Source organism: Chrysemys picta, chromosome 2 (assembly GCF_011386835.1).
Source record: "Chrysemys picta bellii isolate R12L10 chromosome 2, ASM1138683v2, whole genome shotgun sequence".
NCBI classification, from domain to species: domain Eukaryota; kingdom Metazoa; phylum Chordata; order Testudines; family Emydidae; genus Chrysemys; species Chrysemys picta.
In genome coordinates, this window is record NC_088792.1 from 96,221,774 (window position 1) to 96,245,796 (window position 24,023).

Sequence of the window (24,023 nt, forward strand, 5' to 3'; positions counted from 1 at the left end):
CTGTTGCCACAGTGATAGCAATTTCCCCGTGACTTTGTCTTGTCTTTTCACCTTGGAATATAATGCAATATGTGTGTAGAGTGTCTACTCTTACCTATTGATTGAAACTAATTTTGACTCTCTGTCAGCAACCTCTATAGAAGTAGCTATCTCCATAGTTCTCTTGCACGTGAAAGTAGTTGTTTTTAGAAGATGCTTCAGGGTTGCTTCATCTCTGATACCACATGCCAATTGATCCCTCACAGCAACTTGCAGGGTATTTCCAAAACTGTGGTGTTCTGCTAATCTTTGTAGTGTAGCTCAATGCATCATGATATTTTCATCTTCCTGCTGGCTGTGCTTATGGAATCTAAAGTGCTCAGCTATCTCCCAGGGTTTTTCTGCAAAATACTCTTGTAATATTGTCCCTAACTCATCAAAAGTCTTGCTGCATGACTTGTCTAGAGACGTCAGACTGCCACGTAGACGGTATGTCTTGCCATCCATAGAGTTCAGCAATGCAGGCATTTTCTTCTCTTGTAGAGTGTCTAGGAGCACAAAATACTGCTCCAACCATTCTATGTACATAGGCCAGTCTTCTACTGTACTGTCAAATGTGTCCATTTGTTAATTTTGGTACCTCATGACGTTGCAGCCTGTGAAACTGTGTTTTCATTGTCAGTTGTTACACCAATGTTGCCTCTTTAAATCTTCACAGTGCTGCTGAAGCCACCTTACTCGCCTTGTCTAGCTATAGGGATATTGCATGCTCCCTTCTTTCCCTCAGTAAGGCTTGCTGCAGGGGAACCATATACTGCACCACACCCGTGTCAGCCCCTCTCCCCACATGGCCACACTCACTTACAGGCTCCTGGTACTGACGGACAGTTAAAACAGCCAGTTACGGATAGCAAATACTTAATCACAGCAATAATTTGCAAGCAGTGCATATGCTGAAATGCATTTGCATTAGCCATTCATTGAAGAGTTTTAAATGATGAACAGTTTTGTAGAAATCGACAGGGGTGTTGTTCTTAGCACCCAGATATCTAATTGAATTCAGCAGGTGCTCAGGTACTTCTGGAAATCAAGCCCTTAAAGACTCTTTATGACTAATTCAGATTCTCATAACAAAAAAAGGGGCTACATTTGTTCAATTAACTGTTCCCTGAGAACCAGCTTAAACAGAAACCCTACATAACTTCTGACTTTTATTTGGTCTGTTATATTTCTTTAAGTTTTTGCTATGTGAAAACCCCAACTGTGTTTGATGAGAAGAGACATTTCTCTGACTACAGATGTGTCCCCTTTAATAGAGCATCATTATATTTGCTTGAGAATAATGTCAGCACATCATTCCTGCTACAATGAAAAACAAAATCTTGTACAGTGTAGTGTTACTGTACAAACACTACTTGCTAAAAAAAAATTGCTGCAAAAGTAGGAAGGTGGAATGTCAAACTCAATGTTCCATTATGATACTTACCATGAGATATATGAACAATGCTCAACCTTGAAAACCATAATTCTTTATATGCAATGACAATCCAGAGATGTACTTTCATAGATGCTTGGCTGTAGTTTCATTATCTGATGCCCCATTCTCTGGAAGAGCATTCTGTTGTATCATGTTTTCAAGCTTTCTCAGCTTCAAATGCAAATATGTGTGATATAAACTATCATCTCTTTGACTCCAGTAGACACCGTTAGATTCAGTCGGACTGCTTTAGTTTTTACACCCACTCTCTTGATCTTTAAGGAAGTCTATATTAGTGTAACTTACATACTGAGGAGCCAGAAAAAGGTGCCAGTAGCACTCATTGACTTGAACTTACATCTTATACCTTCCAGATCTTCAGTGTGCAAAGTACACAATAACATAGACTCCCATACATACTGGTAGAGTTGATGTAACTAAGAATATGGGAATCCGACTGAGTCCAAAAGAGTCACCTCAAAATCCTCACCCTGCTTTACTCTGTCCCTTACTCTCTCTTTTTATCCTCAAACTATCTATGATCATGGGACAGTGACTATCAGGAAAGAACCTTTCTATTAATGCAAACAGATTCTGAAGGCAATTTATTAACCTGTAGTAAATGCATCATACAGTAAACAAAGGTGCTGTGTACCATAGATTACAAGGACTTACCTCTTCCTCCCACATTTCATACATACTTTTGGTCTTATAGCGTACTTGGAATAATTCAAAATCCCAAAGCTGAAACAAATAGGCTAATAGTCTTGTTATCCTGTTGGTCCTACCATCAGTAGCCTTAAAGTGACTGGCAAATGTTCAGTAACTTAAAATCCCTAATACATTTCACTCATTTCCACTTTTCTCATTCTTCTCTTAATGGGTTGCAGAAATGTAACCTAAGATAAGATATGCCTTTAACTTGTGCAGCATGGTGACCCTTCTGATTTTGGTTATTGTCTGAATACAAACACTTTTCTCCATTCAAAAGATAAGAAAGGAAATGCATTTAGATGATACTTTAACTCCCAATATGTTGTATGTTGTACGTTGCAAGAAGCTTAAAAACCTTCTTGTGTCTCAGAGAATGAATCATATGTGTTGCAGTGTTACCTCTTGTAGAGCTTAAGGACTCATGTACCACAAAGTTGTGATGACAAAAGTTATCTAACTATGTTATGGCCACTGAACCGTTTGCAGAATGGGCCAGCAAAGTATTCATATGGACATAATATAATAATATATGGAGATATACCTATCTCATAGAACTGGAAGGGACCCTGAAGGGTCATTGAGTCCAGCCCCCTGCCTTCACTAGCAGGACCAAGTACTGATTTTGCCCCAGATCCTTAAGTGGCCCCCTCAAGGATTGAACTCACAACCCTGAGTTTAGCAGGCCAATGCTCAAACCACTGAACTATCCCTCCCCCCATCTGATTCACACCTGAGGATCGTCAAATTGAAGACCAGCTATAGAATGTGCACATTTGTGGATAATCATCTTGCTATACTACCCATAGTTCAACAACATTTCACCATCTTCCTGCTAAAAAATCTGTATCACTCTGAGTGGATGATTTTATCTGAGACATCGTTGATACCAGACACCTCAGAGGCAATGCAAAGGATTGACAAGAAGCTTACTTGAAGAAAACTTACAGTGCTGGATGTTTGGGACTGAAATGATGAAGCTGGAAAGTGTAATGTATTGTATTTTGTGCCTTTATATACTGGCTTGCAGTATTTGTTGGTGCTATTTTGCACTCTAATAATTATAAGTTACTTTTAACTCCACAGATAGCAAAGGTAAGTTAAAGCTGCAGTGGAAATCTAAGGAGATGGAGCTGGAAATCCAAGGATCTGCCAAAGGAGACAACAAATGAAGTCAGCAAAAAAATGCAGGCCTTGGCAAGGAAGCACAACATGACTAAAGCATTTCCAAGCTACTCTGGAATGCTATTGGTAAGGAGATAATATAATTCACTGTACAGTGGCCATGCAATGGATTTTATTCTTGCTGGTGTGCATGGCACATCATATTTCTTAGCCAAGCAAGATGGAGAAAGTGTGTTATCAGAATGGGGGAGCTGATGGATAGGGTTGTTTTGTATCATTGTTGCTTTTATCTTTTGGCACACATTAACGTCCTTGACACGTTACCTTTCAGACAAAGTTCCTAAGTGTGGTGTTTCCCTGCATCCAGGCAGATCCACCTCAGGGCATGGAAGAGACTGAAGTCACACATGTAGTAGATATTTATTCAGTGACACCCAGAGAGCTCTTGGTGGGTGATGAAATAGTTCCTGAGGATTACCAGGATAGGATGAGATACGGGAACTGCCACCATGTATCACTATGTATCTTTGAGAATGAACTGAAGGCCTGCAAGAGGAGGGCTTTATCAGTGCGTCATAGACTCCTTCATCCCCTTCTGTGCAGTCTTTGGCACAGAGCAGACCTGATGGGTCCCTGGATGGTGTGGAGAATGCTATGGCTGGGTGGGCTAAGAGGCTACACATGGACCCAGGCATCACATGAGAAGAAAAAGAGCCTACTAGCACTCTTTTTCTATAGACACTATGAGTTAGCCGCTACGTGAGCAATAAATATGTTGCTGCTAGTAGACCAATTTTCCACAGCTGGGGAATGGTGCTCCCTAAGGTACCGATCATCTCTAGCAATTGGGACAGGAGTTTCACATCCAAGAGCAAAGACATTTTGACTGCTGATGTTCACTTCTAGCCATGAGAGCTCGTCTGGCCACTGAGCTTGGTTGTTTGAAGCTTGGAAGACTAGCGCAGAGCAAGAGTCCTTTTCTGCACAACCTGTTGCAAACCATGATGATTTCACCATCTGAGAACTATTGAGCTCCTTGTGAACTCCAGGAAGAATATACAGCATTGAGCTCCACTCTACAAATAATTGTTATTTCTCTTTTTAAATATTTCTGTTCATTAATAAAGCTGCTTTATGTTCAGTTACACTGTATTGTTTTTTCAATATTGAATTGGGGTTTTCATTCGGTTCTATTAGCGGCCATCTCTCCTCCCTGAAACCGACTTAGCAATTCTCACTACTTTAAGTGTAAGTTTTTCACGCATATTCTCCTTGTGGTTTGGGATGTTAAATGGTTTTTATGTGCATATGCTTTTGTTTTTCAGAACAGCTTTTCCATTGATTAAAAGATCAAAACTGTATACGTTTTTCAAGTGCAACGTGGCACACTAATAAAGCCAGGCGATAAATGCTTTTGGGCCCTGCTACTGAAAAAATCTCAGCATTTCCCTTCTTTAATACTTCACAACCAGTTTTCAAAATGAGCAGCAGCATTAGCTTGGCAGCAGCCTTTGGTTTACATCAGAAACAGCCCAATGAAGCCTGTCTTTGCCTTTACTCAGCTGTTTCTGAACAGAGACAAAGGCAGATGTTAAACCATTCATTTTGCCACAATTTACCATCTGCCTTTGGCTGTGCTGGGGAAGCAGCCAAACAAGGTGGCATGCCTGTTTCTGACTGAAGATTAATGCTTGTTGGAGAAGAACTAATAATAAAAATCCAACACATGATGCATTTTAGAACATAATAGTCACTCTTAAATAAATTTCAAACCCCAATAAATGTAACAGTGGCAATAAGAAAAGATCCGTTGTTGGGAAAAAAACAACTATTATTATACATTTAAACAAAAACACAATTCTGTAGCTGAAGTGCAAATATGTGCACAATTAGCCGCCCCATCCTACAAGGGTGGAAGCAGCAGCTCTTTGGTGTCCTCTCTTTGTGTTAGCAAAAGGATTGCAAAAACTTATACACAATAGCCTAAAGATGCTAAAGGTAGCATAGCCTGGAGGAATGAGCATAAGGATTCATCCTGGCTCTGCCACTGATTCACTCTGTGGCCTGAGGTAAGTCTCTTTGTTTCCCATCTGTAAAATGGGGATAATAATGCTCACTTATTTTGCAATGGAGACAAAATAATTAATGTTTATGATAAAACTCAAATACTGTAGTGATTTAAAAAAAAGCCACGAGAAAGTGAATAATTCTGTATTAATTGCAGGCTTTAGAAGGTATGCAGTAAATAGATTAGGACCACTAATTGAATGACTGGGATAAAAACACTGAATGTCTGACTCATTCCCTGAGCACTATCCATCCTGCGTACTGAGTGAGGCAGGAATCCTGTGGAAAAAGTAGTCTGGAATCATGTAGTTAAAGACTGTATCATAATGCCTACACCTCAACATGCTTGTGTGCCTAAACTTTTAGGGTAGCTCAGTACTATGTATCCTTTCCCCACTCTGTCTCTGGCTGTGTGTGTACAGTGCACAGAGTACAGTAGGGTGTGACACACACTCACACATATCGATATCCTTCTGCTTCTGACCTCAAAAAGTGTCATCCTAAGCACTGTCAGTCTATAAATGTCCAGCTGCAATCTAAGAAATGCATTTTAAATGTGGGTGCAAACATATCTATTAGTGATAAACCAGAGCAGCATTTTTTGCCTTACAGAGATTCAAACCTTCCTGGTTAAAGTTATAGGCCCAATAGTAACATCTCAAGGCCATGTCCTTTACTGACATGGTGAGGTGATGAGATCCCTATGCAAAGTTTCTGCTGATGAAGTGAAGAAGCGTTCTTCTTCCCATTTGTTAACACTTGCTGAAAATGAAAGAATATATTGTATAGCCCATAAACCTTCCAGGACATGTGAGCAGGCTGACATGCTGTGCTCTATGCTATCTTAATTATGATGAAAGTCAGACCCTTTAAAATAGCTTGTGGTCTACTAATTATTCAAATTAATCCCCACTGGTTAATGAACTATCATCCTCTCAGAGACTGTAGCATAGGTGCAGCCCAAATGAGGGTGCCTGAAATAGTGTGGTCTGGAGAAAGATGCACTGCTGGGGCAGATCTAAGTCCAAAGTCTCACTCTGCCATTCATTTGCTGTTTGATCTTGGGCAAGTCTCTTCACTTCTCCATCTCAGTTTCCCCATCTGGTTATTTAACTATCTGCCTTACAGGGAGGGATGTAGTAAATTAGATAATATCTGTACAATGCTTTGAGCGTGTAAAATGTACCCTGGTGTCATTATATAGTTCAAATTGGTGGGTTGAATACTCCACCTGGCCATCCCACAGAAAAACTAGTTCAGGGTGGAACTTTCGCATTCTCTTCTGTCTTCATTTTGAGAACTACAATTTTCCTCTTAATCCCTCTGCTCTTCCCACCCCATGCTTCCAACCCCTGATTTCTTCCCAGAATGTTTAGTCTAAGAAAGAAGGCATGTCAGCATCACCCTGTATAGAACTGAATGCCACTGAGTCATATGTCAAAGCACATTCGATGGAGGCCTGTCATTCTTCTCTGTTGGAACTCACATGTTGTATCCCCTTTAATTTTCAATAGACCCAAGGTCTTCCCCTTGTCTTGCTGTCCCAGATAATATTTCTGTGATCTGGCCACCAAGCCACTGGTATTCTTACTAAGCAATTTTTAAAGCTATTTTTACAGCGAATTGTGTTAAAACTTATACCACACTTATACCACATAAAAGTTAATGACACAGAGCTCCTTTGTAAAGCACTTTGAAATCTACAGATGAGACGTGCTATATAAGCACTACGGTGGTATTAGTATTATTTTCCACTGATGTATTAAAAATAGCTATTGAAGTCAGTGGGATTTGCACCTGTTTATGCTGAAGGTAACTTTGGCCATTCACTATCTTGAAAAACTTTTTTTTTTAAATGAGCCTCACCTGAGGTGTATTTATGTGCTGTAATATTTGTGAAAAGATCCTGCTGCCTTTCATTCAGTACTCGTCTGTCATCTTATCTGTATTTCAGTTTTACAGGCATGTTAATATTTCAGGGGATTGCTTTCTGCTCTAAGCTCAGGTTTCAAATGCAAGAGGGGTCCACTCAGTCCTTCTTCCTTCTGAGGTATCTGACTAGAGTTCAGTGCAGGTTACTGTGTGTGGTTCTTTCAGATGAGACTTCAGAAATTGAGACCCAGTCTTTTCTTATGGACCTTAAAGACTCTGAAGTGATGGGTAAATAACCCTTATAGTAACTTATACTCTTTACACCAAAGGCTTTTAAAGTACTAAGTACTAAAACTAAGTAGCTATGGGATAAGAGGCAAGGTCCTTTCATGGAGCAGTAACTGGTTGAAAGATAGGAAACGCCCTGGTGTACACTAGGGTGGGGGGATCGATCTAAGTTACACAACTTCAGCTACGTGAATAACGTAGCTGAAGTCGATGTACTTAGATCGACGTACCATGGTGTCTTCTCCGCGGTGAGTCGACTGCTGCCACTCCCCCATCGACTCCGCCTGCGCCTCTCGTGGCGGTGGAGTACAGGAGTCGACGGGAGAGCACTCGAGGGTCGATTTATCGTGTCTAGACTAGATGCGATAAATCGACCTCCGCTGGATCGATCGCTGGTAGTGTAGACATACCCAAAGGCTAGGAATTAATGGTCAGTTTTCACAATGGAGAGGTGAACTGAGGGGTCCACCAAGAATCTGTACTGGGACCTCTGTTGTTCAACATATTAATTAATAATCTGGAAAAGGGGTGAACAGTGATGTGGCAAAGTTTGCAGGCAATATAAAATTATTCAAGATAATTACATCCAAAGCTGACTGCAAAGTGTTACGGAAGGATCTCACAAAACTGGGTGATGGGGTAACAAAATGATAAAATTCACTGCTGATAAGTGAAAAGTAATGCACACTGAAAAAAAATAATCCCAACTATATGTATACAATGATTGGTTCTAAATTAGCTGTAACCACCCAAGAAAGAGATCTTGGAGTCACCAGGGATAATTCTCTGAACACTTCTACGCAGTGTTCAGCAGCAGTCAAACAGGCTAAAAGTATGTTAAGAACTATTAGGAAAGGGGGAAAAAAAGACATAAAATATCATAGTGCCACTATATAAATCAATGGTGTGCCCACACTTTGAATACTGTGTCCAGTTCTGGTCAACCCATCTCAAAAAGGATACAGTAGAACTGGAAAAGGTTCAGAGAAGAGAAACAAAGATGATTAGGGAAATGGAATGACTTCCATATGAGGAGAGACTAAAAAATTAGCGCTGTTCAGCTTAGAAGAGAGACGATTAAAAGGGGATATGATAGAGATCTATAAAATCATGAATGATGAGGAAAAAGTGAATAGAAAAGTGTTATTTACCCTTTCACACAATTCAAAAACCAGGAATAACCTGACCAAATTGATAGGAAGCAGGTTTAATACAAACAAGAGGAAGTACTTTTTTACACAATACACAACTGACCTATGGAACTCATTGCCATGGGATGTTGTGATGGCCATAAGTACACCGGGGCTCAAAAAAAACCTGGATAAGTTCATGGAGGATAGGTCCATCAATGACTATTAGCCAAGATGGTCAGGGACACAACCCCATGCTCGTGGCAACCCTAAAGCTCTGACTCCCAGAAGCTGGGAGTGGAAGACAGGAATGGATCACTCCCTAATTGCCCTCTTCTGTACACTGCCCCAGAAGATCTGGCACAGGCCACTGTTGGAGACAGGATACTAGGCAAGATGGAACATGGTCTGACTCAGTATGGCAGCTCTTTCTGTTCTCTTCATCCCCTCCACGTTTGGCTCCCTGTGTCATTTTTTATAAATGCAAGGTTTTGCCCATTTTATTAGTCAAAATGTCAGTGCCCCCGCCAAATTTGTGTGTTGTGCTGCTTAGTCGTCAGCCAGAATTTGCCTGCTTTTTGCTGATCACTGAAGCTGTGTGTGTGTGTGAGAGAGAGAGAATTCTCACTGAAATCAACAGGAGTCAAGGGTGCTCAGCATTTATTGAGCAATTTGGGATGAAAAGTGAACTCGTGGAGGGAAAAGGACAGTCTTTACCTGATATAAAATGCATATATATAAAGCAAGTAATAATATATAATAAATATTTGTGTTATGTGTAGATTTTCACCTATTGTTTTGTTTCTTGTAGATTATTGGAACAATTCCACTGATGCCTAATCCAGTCCCATCCAATCAGGCAGCAGGAGGAGCTCAGGGCCTTCAAGTGCAGCCAATTACCCCACAGTTATTGACCAATGCCCAGGGTCAGATCATTGCTACAGTCATTGGAAACCAGATACTACCAGTGATCAACACCCAGGGAATAACACTATCACCACTCAAACCAGGCCAACAGGTAAATTATCTATAGCTTCAGTGATTTCAAAAACAGCCGCAACAGAAATAACCATCTGCTCCTTACTCACTTTCATAGCCTTTTTTCAGAGTTCCCTGTTTCGTTACCATTCTGTCTCGCGGAATGAAAGGTATATTTTAATTATATTCAGACTCATTCAGGCAGGGGGGAAAATTCAAAGAAGTAGTTTCGCTTTTCTCTCTTATGAGCAAAGTACTTCAACCAGCAATGTGTTATTCTGAAAGGAAAAATTGTTGTCTAAAGCTGAATGGAGTGACTTATATTGCAGGCACTTCCATAATAGTTCATTTCAAAAATATAGCAAGTTTCATTTTCCTTTAAAAAGAAAACCAGGCTATTCACTAACTTCCTCAGTTAAAATGTATATACGAGTGTATGCACACAAAAAACCAAGGGAAAGGTTTCAGTGAAAAAATGTCATTCAGTATAATGTACCATGCAATCCACAAATTTCAGGATGGATGTAGCAACCTCGTATAGTCCAGAAAAGGTTCTATAGTTCATTAAATCCTTCATGATTGTCTAATGCTCTAAAGGCAAGATTAATTAGTTCTTGCCATGTTTGTAAAGAATAAAATGCTGTCTGATCCAAAATCTTTTCATCTGAAAAAGGAAAAGCCAAGTCTAGAACAGATCAGTGCAATGATATCAAGCTGTGATTGCCAAGAGAAGTCATATTATGAAAGAGTTAGTCATTTCAATGGTCAAGTTATTGTGGTGGTGGTGGTGGTGGTGGTGTTATTGAACCTTTGTTTATTTTTAGACACCAATAAGTCTATCCCATACCCCATCCCTACCCCAAATACTAATTAGCTATCCCATGTTTGTGAGAACTCTAGGATAGAGTGAACTATAAATTAATCTCAATTGTGCCTTGTTTAGCTTGAGATTTAAAGAGCTAATGAATTTCTAAGATGGCTCTTTTCTTAGGCCTCATACCTTTATATGGCTGCACCTTCTTTTGCCAGCCTACTCTTTTGGTCATTTAAGGAAGGAATTTTCAAAAGTGCTCAGCATTGGCCCAACTCTACTCCCATTGCAGTCACTAGTAAAACTCCCATTGACTTCAGTGGGAGCAGAGTTAGGCCAATGTTAAGTGTTTTTGAAAATGCCACCCTTAAATGTTTAGTATCAGAGGAATGTAAAGTGCCCAGGCCATATATTCCCCTGCAGTGGAAAATCTGCATATGGGTTAGGAAATGCAGCAGGTTTCATCCCTCGGTTTCCTTCTGATTGTCCCACTGACAGGGCAGGGCTTTTCCTCCCTCCCGGAGAAGGCAGGGGTGAGACTCACAAAAACTGTTGCTCTCCTGAGATCCCCTGGGAGATCCATGGATCTTAGGACAACCATGGATCACAGAGGCCTGTTAGCAGAGGTCTAAAAAGCATCACAACTCTCTGCCGAGCCAGGTTCATATGGAATCCTGGCTGGCTGCTGCAGAGGGGGACCCCATTCAAGCTAGAGCTGCTTGTGGTACTAGACCCCCCAAAGTGGGCGAGAAGGGGGTGGATGGCAGTGGAGCCAGGGCCTCATCCCCTCCTCTGCAATGCTGATGGAGTCAGCCTCATATGGAGAGAAGCATAGTGCCTCTATGAACTGTTGCTAGATGGTGCAACTAGTTGCAATGGGACAGTCCAATGGCTGAAGAGCCGCTATTTGGTCTTACCATATCGTATGTCAGTGGTTCATCCCGCCCAAGTGCCTTGGTGTGGGCACCATAAATGCACAAGGACAAATCATCAGCTAGTGTACATTGTCACAGCTTCACTGAAGGCAATGGAGCTATGACAGTTTCCACCAGTTGAGGAACTGCAACATATTGTACAATATAAATAAAAAGAGTTACTATAAATTGCCCACCAATAAATGAAGGAGACACAGATATATGTTAAATAATGTATTTGCTTCAAGTTCTATTGAGTAGGAAGGTGAATCTTTAAAAGCAAGCAAATGAGTCCTTGGAGGGATTTTATTTTCAAAGGCGAAATAACAAATATTTTTTCAAGTAACGTTTTTTCAAAAGATCAGCAGCTCCAGGTCCAATCCCACTGACCTTATTCAGTCAAACTCCAGGATTTCAATGGATTGCCCCGAGTAGTTCAGCACCAAAAAAAATCTCTTTCTTAAATCTATGGTAAGCTGATGTCGAATGTCCTCCTCAGTGTGGATATAAAAAAACCTAATACAAAATTACCGGTATATTAAAAATACTATAAAATCGCTATTTTGATTGGAGCTACAGAAAAATAGTTCTGTGTGTTTGTGCTCCCTCTACTGGCTCTTCAAGCTTTTACCTAAAGCCCCCAACAAAAGTCAGTGGCATTTTTGGCATTGATTTCAACTGGAGCAGAGCTAAGGCTAGTCCTACAAGTTGATAGTGCTGATGCTCAGATAAAGAATCAAATGAGATGTAACAATACTGGCTGTTTGAAAAGTAAACGGGATTGCACAAGGTATAAATCAGTACTGAAGTTAGCCTGTTATCTGCCAGACATGAACCCATCACAATTTTTGGCTGTAGATATGAACCTTCCCTCAAGCCAGGGGTGTTTCAGTCCAACATTTTGTTTCAACTCATCTCTACTCCTCTGCTATAAAGGCTAATTTTCAGAAGAGCTGAGCACTCACAACTCCATATAAATTCAGTGGGAGCTACAGGTACTCAGGATCTTTGAAAATCAGACCCATACTCTATCTGGTAGATAATTTTCAAATTTCTTTAAGTATATTGGGGAGAAAAATTGCAAACCATTTTTTTTAAGTTTTGAGAGTAAAAATAAATCAGTGAAGTAAAAATTATGTATTAAACTAGGGTTACAGCCAATCTCAATTCATCATGCAACTTTCCATCCTTTTGGAAACACGGCAGTTAAGGAAACGCTGCAAGTTGTGTCAGATATTCTTCTGCAGTAGGATCTGACTATTCATTCAATGGCTGTCCCAGTCAGGCATCACAGTGGCTCTGAGGTTTCCTCTGAATCTTTCAGCAGACCCATGAATGGTTACATAAACTGTTAGCCTTCTGGATTTTCTCTAGATACATATGAGTCCATTATAAAGTACAGTCAAGCAAAAAAACTGCTGTAGCTCAGAGCAGCCTCTAGTCCTCAGTGACTGTATTTAATTTAAATATTTTTCTATTATATATTTCTATTATATATTTTCCCATTGTGAGATAAAAATATATGCAATCCTGTTCAACATATTCATAAATAATCTGGAAAAAGGGGTAAACAGTGAGGTGGTTAAGTTTGCAGATGATACAAAACTACTCAACGTAGTTAAGCCAAAGCTGAGTGCAAGGAGTTACAAAGGGATCGCACAAAACTGGGTAACTGGGCAACAAAATGGCAGATGAAATTCAATGTTTGTAAATAGAAAGTAATGCACATTGGAAAATATAATCCAAACTGTACATACAAAATGATGGGGTCACAAAATTAACTGTTACCACTCGAGAAAGATCTTGTGGAGAGTTCTCCAAAAACATCTGCTCAATGTGCAGCAGCAGTCAGAAAAGCTAACAGAATGTGAGGAACCATTAGGAAAGGGATAGATAATAAAATAGGAACTATCATAGTGCCACTATATAAAACCATGGTGCTCTCGCACCTTGATGTATTTTGAGCTGAAAATATTTCTGCTCATATTTAGGCACCTGCCTGATTTTTCAGATTGCAGGGCACGCAGCAGTTCCTTTTAGAGTCAATACTGCAAAACTTATTTGTGACTATTCAAATTCAAAAGGGAAATTTGATTCGACCATATTCACATCTTGTGCTGCGCAAATAATGAAAACAGTGATTGGCTAAATCGTTTGTTCATAAATCTTTGTATCCCTTGTCAAGGATGTACCTTGTTAGCTTCTTTCTGTGTTTTTTAAATTAATTGTCTAGCATTTGCGGGTGGTGTCCAGAATGACAGGAGGACAGGGTTAGAATTCAAAACAACCTTGACAAATAGGACAATTGGTCTGAAATCAACAAAATGAAATTCAATAAAGACAAGTGCAAAGTACTTCACTTAGGAAGGAAAATTCAAATGCACAATTACAACATGGGGAATAACTGGCTAGACATAGTACTGCTGAAAAGAATCTGAAGGTTTTACTGGATCACAAATTGAATGTGAGCCAACAATGTGATGTAGGTGTGAAAAAGGCTAATATCATCCTGGAGTATATTAACAGGAGTATCATATGTTAGATATGGGAGGTAGTTGTCCTTCTCTGACCTCTGCTGGAATACTGTGTACAGTTCTGGGCACCCCACTTTAGCAAAGATGGGGACAAATTGGAGAGAGGCCAGAGGAACAAAAAATGATAAATGGTTTAGAAAACCTGACCTGTGAGGAAAAAACTGGGCATGTTTAGTCTTGAGACAAGAAGACTGAGGGGAGACCTGATAGTCTTCAATATATGAAGGGCTGTTATAAAGAGGACAGTGATAATTTGTACTCCATGTCCACTTAAAGTAGGACAAGTAGTAATGGGCTTAATCCACAGCAAGGAAGATTTAGCTTAGATATTAGGAAAACTTTCTAACTATAAGAATAGCTAAGCACTGGAATAGGCTCCCAAGGGAGGTTGTGGAACCTCTTTCATTGGAGGTTTTTAAGAACAAGTTAAACAAACACTCCTCAAGGATGGTCTAGGTATTCAGTGCAGGGGATGGATTTGATGATCTCTCAAGGTCTCTTCCAGCCCTACATTTCTATTATTCTATTCTATGATTCTATTAATATGTTCATGCATTATTCACCCAATTCTAGAATATATCCCAAATGAATGTGGGTCCAAATTATTCTGTTGTATTTTAAAATTCAGTCATACAACTTTCTCATAAGAGCCACCAGACTTGCCAAAACCAATCTATAGTCACTTTTAATTAAAACCCTCCAGGGGCGGCCACAGAAACAAAGGAATTGCCATAGCATAATGGGCCAGTGGCCCATTTAGTCCAGTATCCTGTCTCTGACAGTGGTCAGCACCAGCGGAAGATGCAAGAAACCTTACAATGAATAAGTATGAAATATAGTACTCTTAGTGGAATTTCTTTTCTAAATCCAGGCAATGCGGGTAAAATTTTCAAAAGTGCCTAAGTCCCAGTTAAAAGTCAATGGGACTTCAGCTTCTAAGTCACGTAGGAACTTTTTGAAAATTGTACCTTTAGTGATTATCTTGTGCTTTGAGTAAGAGGGTTTATATTGTTTATATACTTTCTAGCCTATCTAATGTAATTGTGGTTGGCTTCGTTGTTTATAGGAATGTCTAATGGATTTTTGAATCTTGCTACGTTCTTGGCTTCAATGATACCATGTGGCATTGACTTCCACTGGTTAATTATGTGTTGTGCAAAACAAATTTTCTTTCTATGAGTTGTAAATATATTGCTTTTTCATTTCATTGGGTGTCACCTTGTTCTATTATAAGAGAATAAATAGAAGCTTCCTATTTATGTGCTCTAAACTATTCATTATTATATATACCTCTATCACGTCACCGCCTATCCATTTCTTCTCCAAGCTATATGAAATAGTTGCTGTTTCAAAGTTTTTACTGTTTTCAAAGATATTATCAGTTTAAGCATATACAGTTGCCTATAAATATAATGAGAATTTTACTAGAACTCGTAATATCTTTCAAAACATTGAAAATATTTAAAGTGCACCTGTTGTAGGCCTCATGTTTTTAATCTCTCTTCATAAACAATTCTTTCCATACATCTAAACATTTTCATTGCCCTCCTCTCAACCCTTTTCATTTCTGCAATAACCTCTTTGAGATTCTGTAATCAGAACTGAACACAGTGGTAATGATGAGGTGCATCAACAACAGATATAATGGCATTATAATGTGTTTGGCATGATTCTCGGTCTCTCTCTTAATACAATCGAACATTTTGTTTGCTTTTTTGATCACCAATGCTCTTTGAGCTGGTGTTTTCAGTGAGCTGTCCACTGTGACACTTACTTACGTTTTTCCCCTGAGTTGTTACAGTTAATTTGGAACTCATCAATGTGTGTGAGCCACTGAAATTATTCTTTCTAATGTACCTCATTTTACATTTATCTATATTGTATTTCATCTGTCATGGTGTTTCCCAACCATGAATCTTAGGTCTTTTTGGAGTTCTTCATGGTTGTTTGTACTAACCTAAATCATTTTGTGTCACTTGCCGATTTTACCTGGTCATTTTTCACCATATTCTCCAGGTGTTTATTAAAATCATACAACAACACTTGTCCTAATATGAATCCTTGGGGCACCCCATAATAACCTCCCTCCATGAGAAAATTGACCATTTGTTCCTACTCTTTGTGTTTCCTCTCTTAACTAGTTCATAATCCAGGACAGAATTTCACCTCATACCCCTTGATTACTTAGTTTCCTCAATAGCCTTTTGTGAGGGACTTTATCCAAATCCATAGCATACTGACAAGTGCATCTTTTTTTTAAAAAACCAGCCACTTAGCTATTGTTGTACCAGCCTGTTAACACTAATATATTTCCATACTTGGAGGACCTGAATAATAGGGCCTTTTCTGGGGCTTACCCCAGCCATCACAATACTCTTCTCTGAAGAACTGACTTACATAGGTTTGCACCAATGTAACTGACAGGAGAACTTGGCCAATGAACTGTAGTTCTAAATATATCACTTGTGTTGAAAACACGCTCCAATTCATGTATCACTTTAACACAATATTCCTAATAGTTGGCGCTATCGTGATCACCGGCTCGCCCACAGCACACAGAGGTACCTGCTAAGGCTGCTGTGTTATTTTCCAGTCTGCTTTAGGTCAGATAGTTAGCTTTGCATTTAATGTACTTTCTTGCTATTGTCTTGCTATTTCCTTCTACATAGCAGATTCAGTAAATCTGGGATGTAGTCTGACTTGTCCTCAGTCTTGTCTTGTCTACAGTGCCTGCCAGAAATTTTAATATTTCATTGTATCTTACAGCACTAGTGCCCTGGGGTCCTGCTACACTCCAACAGGATAAAATGTGCTGCAAGGCAGCATTCTCCTACATATTCTGCACCTCCCATCATTTGCCTGTATGTTCCAAATTAGCTGTTGCTGAAAGGCTGAGGACAGCTCTCAGCTGGGACTGTGTTCATTTTTTGTACATCTGCTTTCCAAATTTCAGGCCAAGAAAGTTTTCTTCCTGCAGCTTCTTCCCACCAGATCCACTGTCCCATCTCATTACCACAACTCCATACAATCCCTGGTTTTCTTTTCTCACATTAAAATCTAACTTGCTCTTCATCATTTGTTCTCCACTGTGCTCTTGTTGCTTTGTCTGTTTTATGAAGACCATGCTCTTCTTTCTCTGTGTTTCAACATAGCCACTAAATTGTGGTATCTCAGTCTAACTTCACTCTCTTCCTTTGTTTTTCATAGTATCTGATTTTTCTTGATGATGCTGATGACGCCAGTTTTTCTCATTTCTTCATCAGTTGCACATCTGTCTCTCTGACACACTAATGACATTCTCCATAATCCTTCAGCCAATTACATGGGTGAAATAGTAGTGTAATTTTGGGGTAGAAACAACTTTGTCCATTATCGCTGTTTTAGAGTGGTAGAATAAGGCTGCAAAATACTCGTAGTAACCTTCCAATAAAACTAAGGATTTCAGAAGTCTGCACGGTCACCTATGTGTGTACCTATGGCTTTCATCACAGTAGTATCTGAGAGTGTCACAACCAATACTGTATCTTCAAAACATCTCTGAGGGATGATAATATTATTATCCCCATTTTACAGATGGGGACCTGAGATTAAGGCTTCAATCAACTTAATATTAAGCATGATAGTTGGTATCATCACTGTTGTGTTAAGCACTTAAGTATGTGTTTAAGTCTAATTGATACAATAGTATTTTTATTTCAGTACTGATTGTGGGCCAGGAGACTGAATGCTGCATTAAAAGTATATTTTGTACAAAAAATAAGTGTGTGTAATCAAACAACCAACAAATTGCTGGAAGATATATGTATGTATAGGTATATGTATGTGTATGTGTGTGGATGGATGGATGGATGGATGGATACACATACTCACACCTATACCAGATATATATATGTTCTAGATAAGTGTGTGTGTGTGTGTGTGTGTGTGTGTGTGTGTGTGTGTGTGTACAGATATATACCTATACAAACTGTGGCAGAACTCCAGCTTTGCCTCAGGGGGTCCTGCACTTCTAGGCAGTTAGGCTGGCCTCAGAGGTTTGCTGTGATCCTCAGTGTAGCCTCTCTCCCCTCCTAGAGGCAAAGGTTACAGCTTACTGAGCCACCTTCATCATCGGCCAGTCTACGGATTTGGTGCAAGAACCCTCTTTAGTACCAGTCTTCCTTCTCAGGGAGTGTTTGTGGGGGAGGGTGGAGGTTGGGGGAAACCTGGGCCCGTCCTCTTCTCCAGGTTCCAGGGACCCTAATTGGCAATGGCAACAGGTAATTTTCCTATAGTACCAAAGCTATAGTCCTTCCCTGGACTACTTTCCCAAACGGCCCATCCTAGCACCCTCCTTGGTACCTGACCACGCTTGTTCTTCCGGGTCATTTACTGCACACCTTCTTTCTCCGAGTCATCCCACAACACACCTTCTTACTTCCAGCTTTTACTAGTTGGCCTCTCTGAAGGGGCTTCCTTTTAAACTAGTCCCAGCCAGTTCTAAATGGGCTTCAGGTGATCTGATTAGCCTGTTTCCTTTGATTGCTTCTAATCAGTTCTTAATTGGTTCCAGGTGTCTTATGGAGACTGCCTGACTTAATTGCTTCTAGCACCTTCCTGACTGCTCTGAGGTAGCCCCTGCCCTGGTCACTCAGGAAACAGAAAACTAGTAATCCAGTGTCCAGTGTGTTTTCCATCTACCAGACTCCTGCACCCAACAGGTCTGGGTCTGTCACAATGCATATACCTTCCACAAGGAATTTGTTGGTTGTTTGTGGTACATCAGCAATAAAAATATGGCTACTGATCAACTTTCTCTTTAACCTGATTTACTGTGGTCATAGGCTGCATTTTACAACTCAACAAGTTGGACTTTGAGTGCAATTCTGGTCCCACAAGCAAAGCTCAAGGAATACGGCCTTGCACGGGGAACATAGGCAGATAATGTGGGGATGGAATCATTGTCCCAACTCAGATGTAGGATCCAGTACACCTGCATGCCCTATCCACAGCTAGGAGTGTTCATGGGCTGAACTAGTGGCAGTGCCCTGCTGTTCTCCTTGTCTGAAGGTTTGATGCTCAGGATGCACAATGTGTGTTTGAACCCTTTGACCGTACCACACCACTTTCCCACATGCGCACACACTGTTCGACTGGGCACTGTTTGTAGAATCTCCCTATAACATTCTCCCTAGACATAAGATGGTTATAAGTATATTTTGAAATGTCAAATATGGGTCTCATTCTGCAGTCAAATCCACTTGTGTAAAATCTTACTCCTGTGTAAAACTCCACATAGGAGTGAACGGGATGCTGTGTGTTTGTACTTGCTGTGTGTATGCTAAATTTAGGCTGTGGGCACAGTGTTTGGGTCTGAGTGTGCCTGCTTTGATGTAGCTTGATTGTGAGTGGGATTTGGTGTGAAGTGCAAGCATGTAAGAGTGTGTGTTTTGCTGAGCACTGCAAGATTAATAAATTGTTTTTGAATGCCATGCCTGTTTATGCAGGGAGTAATATTACAGTATCACTAGTTCTGAGGCCCAAAGGAAATATAAATAGAACACCTCTTTAATAGTGGAGAATGTGGGATAGACATTTATTAAGACTGGTCAAAAATTTTTGATTTAAACTATTTTTCCATGGAAAACTGGGTTCTTGACTAAATGAAATTCTTCACAAAAAGGGTGTGCTTTCCACTGAAATTTTCAATTTTTCATCAAAATACTGGATGCCTGAAACCCAAAATATTTCTATAGAAAACTGAAATATTTCAATTCTGAAGTGTTGCTATGTTGCCTCATGGAAGTTGTATTTCAGGTGCCTTATGCTCCCACTCGCCTCTATGAGCTTGACTTCATCTCTCATGATGTGCTATATCCATGACACTGTCATGATGTACCATCTCCCCTCACCAAGAGGAGAGCCTGTGGTGCATCATGGGATATGTAATCTTTTTAATCAGGGAATACAGCCTATGGAGGGGAATGGGAACATCAGTCACCCAAACTACAACTCCCATGAGGCATAGTGGTGGCATTTCAGTATCAAGATAGTTCATATTTTGATTTTGTGACAAAAATTCAATTTGTGGAAAGCTTTGACAAAAAATAATTTTTCATTTTTATCAAATTTTCCATGGGGGGAAAGAATTCTGACCAGCTTTAATTATATTTCTCAAAAAATAGTATTTACATCAGAAAAACTACAGTCCTCTATTTTTATTACCAAAGTCTTATTTTTAAATTTTTCATACCATTCTTGTCATTCCTGTTAGTCTCACCTACTCTGTCCTTTTTCTCATTCTTGTTGCCTTTCTCCTCCCTTTCTTTTCTTGATTGGTTGTCTATTTCCTCTTCTTCTCTCAGAGTTCCTCTCCTTTCACTCTTTTCTGTAGGGCCATATTTTGCCTAGATCTTTGTCCATACACCAAGTAAAGTCAATTTCAGTTGTGTGTGCAGTCTGGGAGCAGACTGTTTCCCCTAGTTTGGTCTTTATTTCCTCTTCTCTCACTCTTTTCCTCTCATAGTCTATGCAAAATCATAGCACAGTCCTGCAATTTATGTTCCACAATTGACTTGAAACTTTCTGGTGCAGGTCAGAAGATCACCAATTTCACCTGTGGGCCTTATTGTATATTTACAGCCAACAATCCCAGATGTGGCAAAATAACACACACAATCATTTGAGTGGCAAAATTCAGTTTTATGGGCATAATTCTGTCCTCATTTATGCCGGCATAAATCAGGACTAACTCCATTGATGTAAAATTGGTGGAAGAGAGATAAAAATCTGGCCCTTTCCATTTATGCACTTTTGTGAAAATGCAGTCATTATTCTTGTAAAATATTATGCTCTATTTTGATGTTTTTCATGTTCATCTTATTTCTGTGGCTGTAGCACATACATGTATCCCTGCCAGATTCTGATCAGTGTTGCATACAATAGTCATTCTCCGTCTGCCGTCTACATCCACCTACACAGAGTGACACATACAGCAACAGCTGCTGCAATTTCTATACACCCTTCTGTCTTTAGATGGAAAATGTAGAATAGTCATAAATATATCTCATGGCTTACATACATGTCCAAAATTGGAAAAAACGTCAACTCTTGCATTAGCTTGAATTGATTGTGTCATCTGGAAAAGTCAGAGTTAAACAAACTGCCTTATTCGCAATCTAATCATCACCTCTCTTTAAGTCCTATTTCTGGAATGGAAATTATAGTGGATGAAAACAGAGAGAGTACTTTAATGCAATTTCATGTCATAGAACACCATCATTGTTCTTTAAGCATGACATTTACAGCCCACCCATCACACCAGTAAAACAGGGGGTTTGCAGGAAACTATACGGGAGGGAGAGAGGATGGAATCTACCCTTTACCCATGGATATGATATGGGGTAATTCTCCAGCCTTTCTGCCAGGACTGGAAGAGAAGCCACCCACTCAGAGGCACTGGTCTTGAAAGCACCGCTCTGATGTGGCTTATGCAGAAGGGATGGAATGGCCAGCTCTGCCATATTCAGGGAGTGCAAAATTCTCCCTCAATCAGCTCCTTCCTTACCTCCCAGCATTACTGCAGTAGTTCTGCTGTGCTGGGGGGGTTTCTATGGACATTTTGCCCATCCTCCCCAACTGAAAAAAAATCTTTACCGGTATTGGATGTATTGAGATTTTTGAAAGTTGCAAGTGTGTCAATCACATCATTGGCCAGTATAACTCTGATAGGGCTTGAAGTTCTTTGGAGAAAATCCAGTTGTTTAACTAAACCTCAAGACTGTGAAATGATTTTGCTTTTCGATCCATAAGGAAACTATAGTAGACTAGAGCTGGTAGACTGACTTACACAAGTAAATGAAATTAATCATTAAAAAAAAAAAAAAAGATTCCCACCCGGACCTCCAATTTTTGAATTGTTCTAGGAATAAGTACATTAAAGTAAAAAAGATGCAAATATGTGTTCCAAAGGAGGTGGTAAACCACCTTGGATTAGATCAAATACATCTAACAGGTATCAGTTGCTCTGGGTACTTTAATTGTTTCTCTGTTTATCATCAGTCTTTTTGTGTGTATGTGGAATGTACTCCTAATTTTGGGTGCTACTAAAGATACCAAAGAGACCTCTTACCTGAAGCCACTTGTTCAGTAAAATCAAACAATAATTTTCTTTATGCACCTTAAAAATTCAAATATAACTCATTCCTCCTCAACAACACCAAATGGTTCTTTATTTCCTCACTGTGAGGACTCACAGGGCTAACAATTAGCATGACTTATGAGTCCTTTTTGTTCATTTTTGTAGTCTTTTAGGCCTACAGAAAGAATCAATATGTTATAAAGCAATAATAAGGATTTGTTATCTTAAGATGATATATTATGATATTTTACTGTAGTCTAATAAGGCTGTGCCAGGTTCTAATAAATCTATAATATTATGCTGTAGTAAGGCTGTTTTATATTATAGGATAATATATCCCACCTTCATTCCAGGTAAAGATCTCCTCTTGAGTTTGTTGGGAATTTTGTGTAAAATCAGTGGGACAGAATGACCTCACTGAACATTAAGCAGAGAGGGTACTGTCTGGCTTATTGGAAAAGGTGTATTCCCATTTAAGGGCTAGCGAGTGATTTGCGGCGGCAGTTCCATACCAGGTCAGAGTGGGGGTGCTCACCCACCCCCACCCCCAGGTGACCAGAAGAAAGGGGGGACTGTATATGTCTATGCTGGTGCATGAAAAAACCTCTTTTATCTGGACCAGGGAGAGTAGCACACACCCTCCCGCCTGTGGAGGTAGTTAAATACCAGGTTTTGTCATAATCCACTGTGGGCATTATGCCAGTCACACCTTTCTCAGAGGGACGGGAAGGAATTTTTCCCTCAGCCCCAGGTCGGCCAAGGTGACATGCGGGGGGGGAGGATTCGCCTTCTCCACAGCAGGTTGGGGGTTTAGTTCGGGCAAAAAAGAAATGGGAGTTAGGTTATGATGTTGCAGCTCACTGTTTAAGCATGGGATGGATGTCCAGTGCAGGTACTCCATAGGGAAGGAATACAGTGATCAGATAAAATGGATTGGTTAAGAAGGTATTCTTTAAAGGAGTGGAAACAAGGGGGGCTCTGGGCTCTTATGACCAGTATGTCAGGGAGTCATCCCTCCTGCTCCTTTATAACCTCCCCCCCCCAACCTTCATTTGAGGTGGGGATGAGGTCCCAGCAGTCAGGGCCGGCTCCAGGGTTTTGGCCGCCCCAAGCAGCTAAAACAAACACACACACACACACACACACACACACACACACAAAAAAGCCGCGATCGCAATCTGCGGCGGCAATTTGGTGGGAGGTCCTTCACTCCCAGGCGGAGTGAGGGACCGTCAGCCTAATTGCCGCCGAATACCTGGACGTGCCGCCCCTCTCCGGAGCGGCCGCCTCAAGCACCTGCTTGAGAAGCTGGTGCCTGGAGCCGGCCCTGCCAGCAGTGAGCTGGCTAGGGACCAGGATGGGTAAAGGGGGAGGGCAGACAGCAGCCCTTCCCTCTTGGGTAGGTGTAAATGTTTATGGAATTATCTGCACTGTACAATTTTATCTGCCGGGTACTCCTGGACATTTAGGAATAAAGTTGCAGCCTAATTGAATGACATCCAGGGTCTCCTGACCTTCTTCCGGCATACCCGGACAATGGTCTTTAGCTTTTCAGGCCTGCATAAGAGTTCATTATTAGGAGAAAGGGTCTGATTCTCCTCTTGTTTCCTCCACTGTAAATCAGAAGTATCTCCACTAAAGTTAACAGGGTTATACCATTGTAAAGTTGGTGGAATATCAGAGTCAGATCCATAATGTATCATTGTATATGAATTGCATCTAGCCATATTTGAGGAACATCTTATCTATTGGAAAATAGAGAGAGAAATGTCAATCCTGATGGTACGTGAGTGGATTTCAGAAGTGTCACAGTGTGCTACCAAGAAAGAACAGGTTTGTGGACTAAGGAATAATAAAGCATTACAAATAATTTTGAATCATTGGTTAGTGTCATAAAATGGACTATTCCTTTATTTATAGCACCCATGGTCCCACTCTGAAAGGACCCTTCCACCTTCATGAAACCACGTTGACTTACATAGGGAATTAGGGCTTGCTTTCATGGATCAGGTTGTAGG

The 24,023-nt window shown here is 40.3% G+C and overlaps 1 protein-coding gene across 2 annotated transcripts in view; it reads left to right on the top strand.

Annotated features, from left to right (window-relative positions):
- POU6F2 (POU class 6 homeobox 2) overlaps window positions 1-24,023 on the top strand; it is a 382,704-nt gene that overhangs the window by 345,940 nt on the left and 12,741 nt on the right. For both annotated transcript variants that reach the window (XM_065583813.1, XM_008169659.4), the window contains exon 7: window positions 9,461-9,667. In XM_065583813.1, coding sequence (XP_065439885.1) covers window positions 9,461-9,667 — 207 coding nt within the window. The remainder of the gene's footprint in view (window positions 1-9,460; window positions 9,668-24,023) is intronic.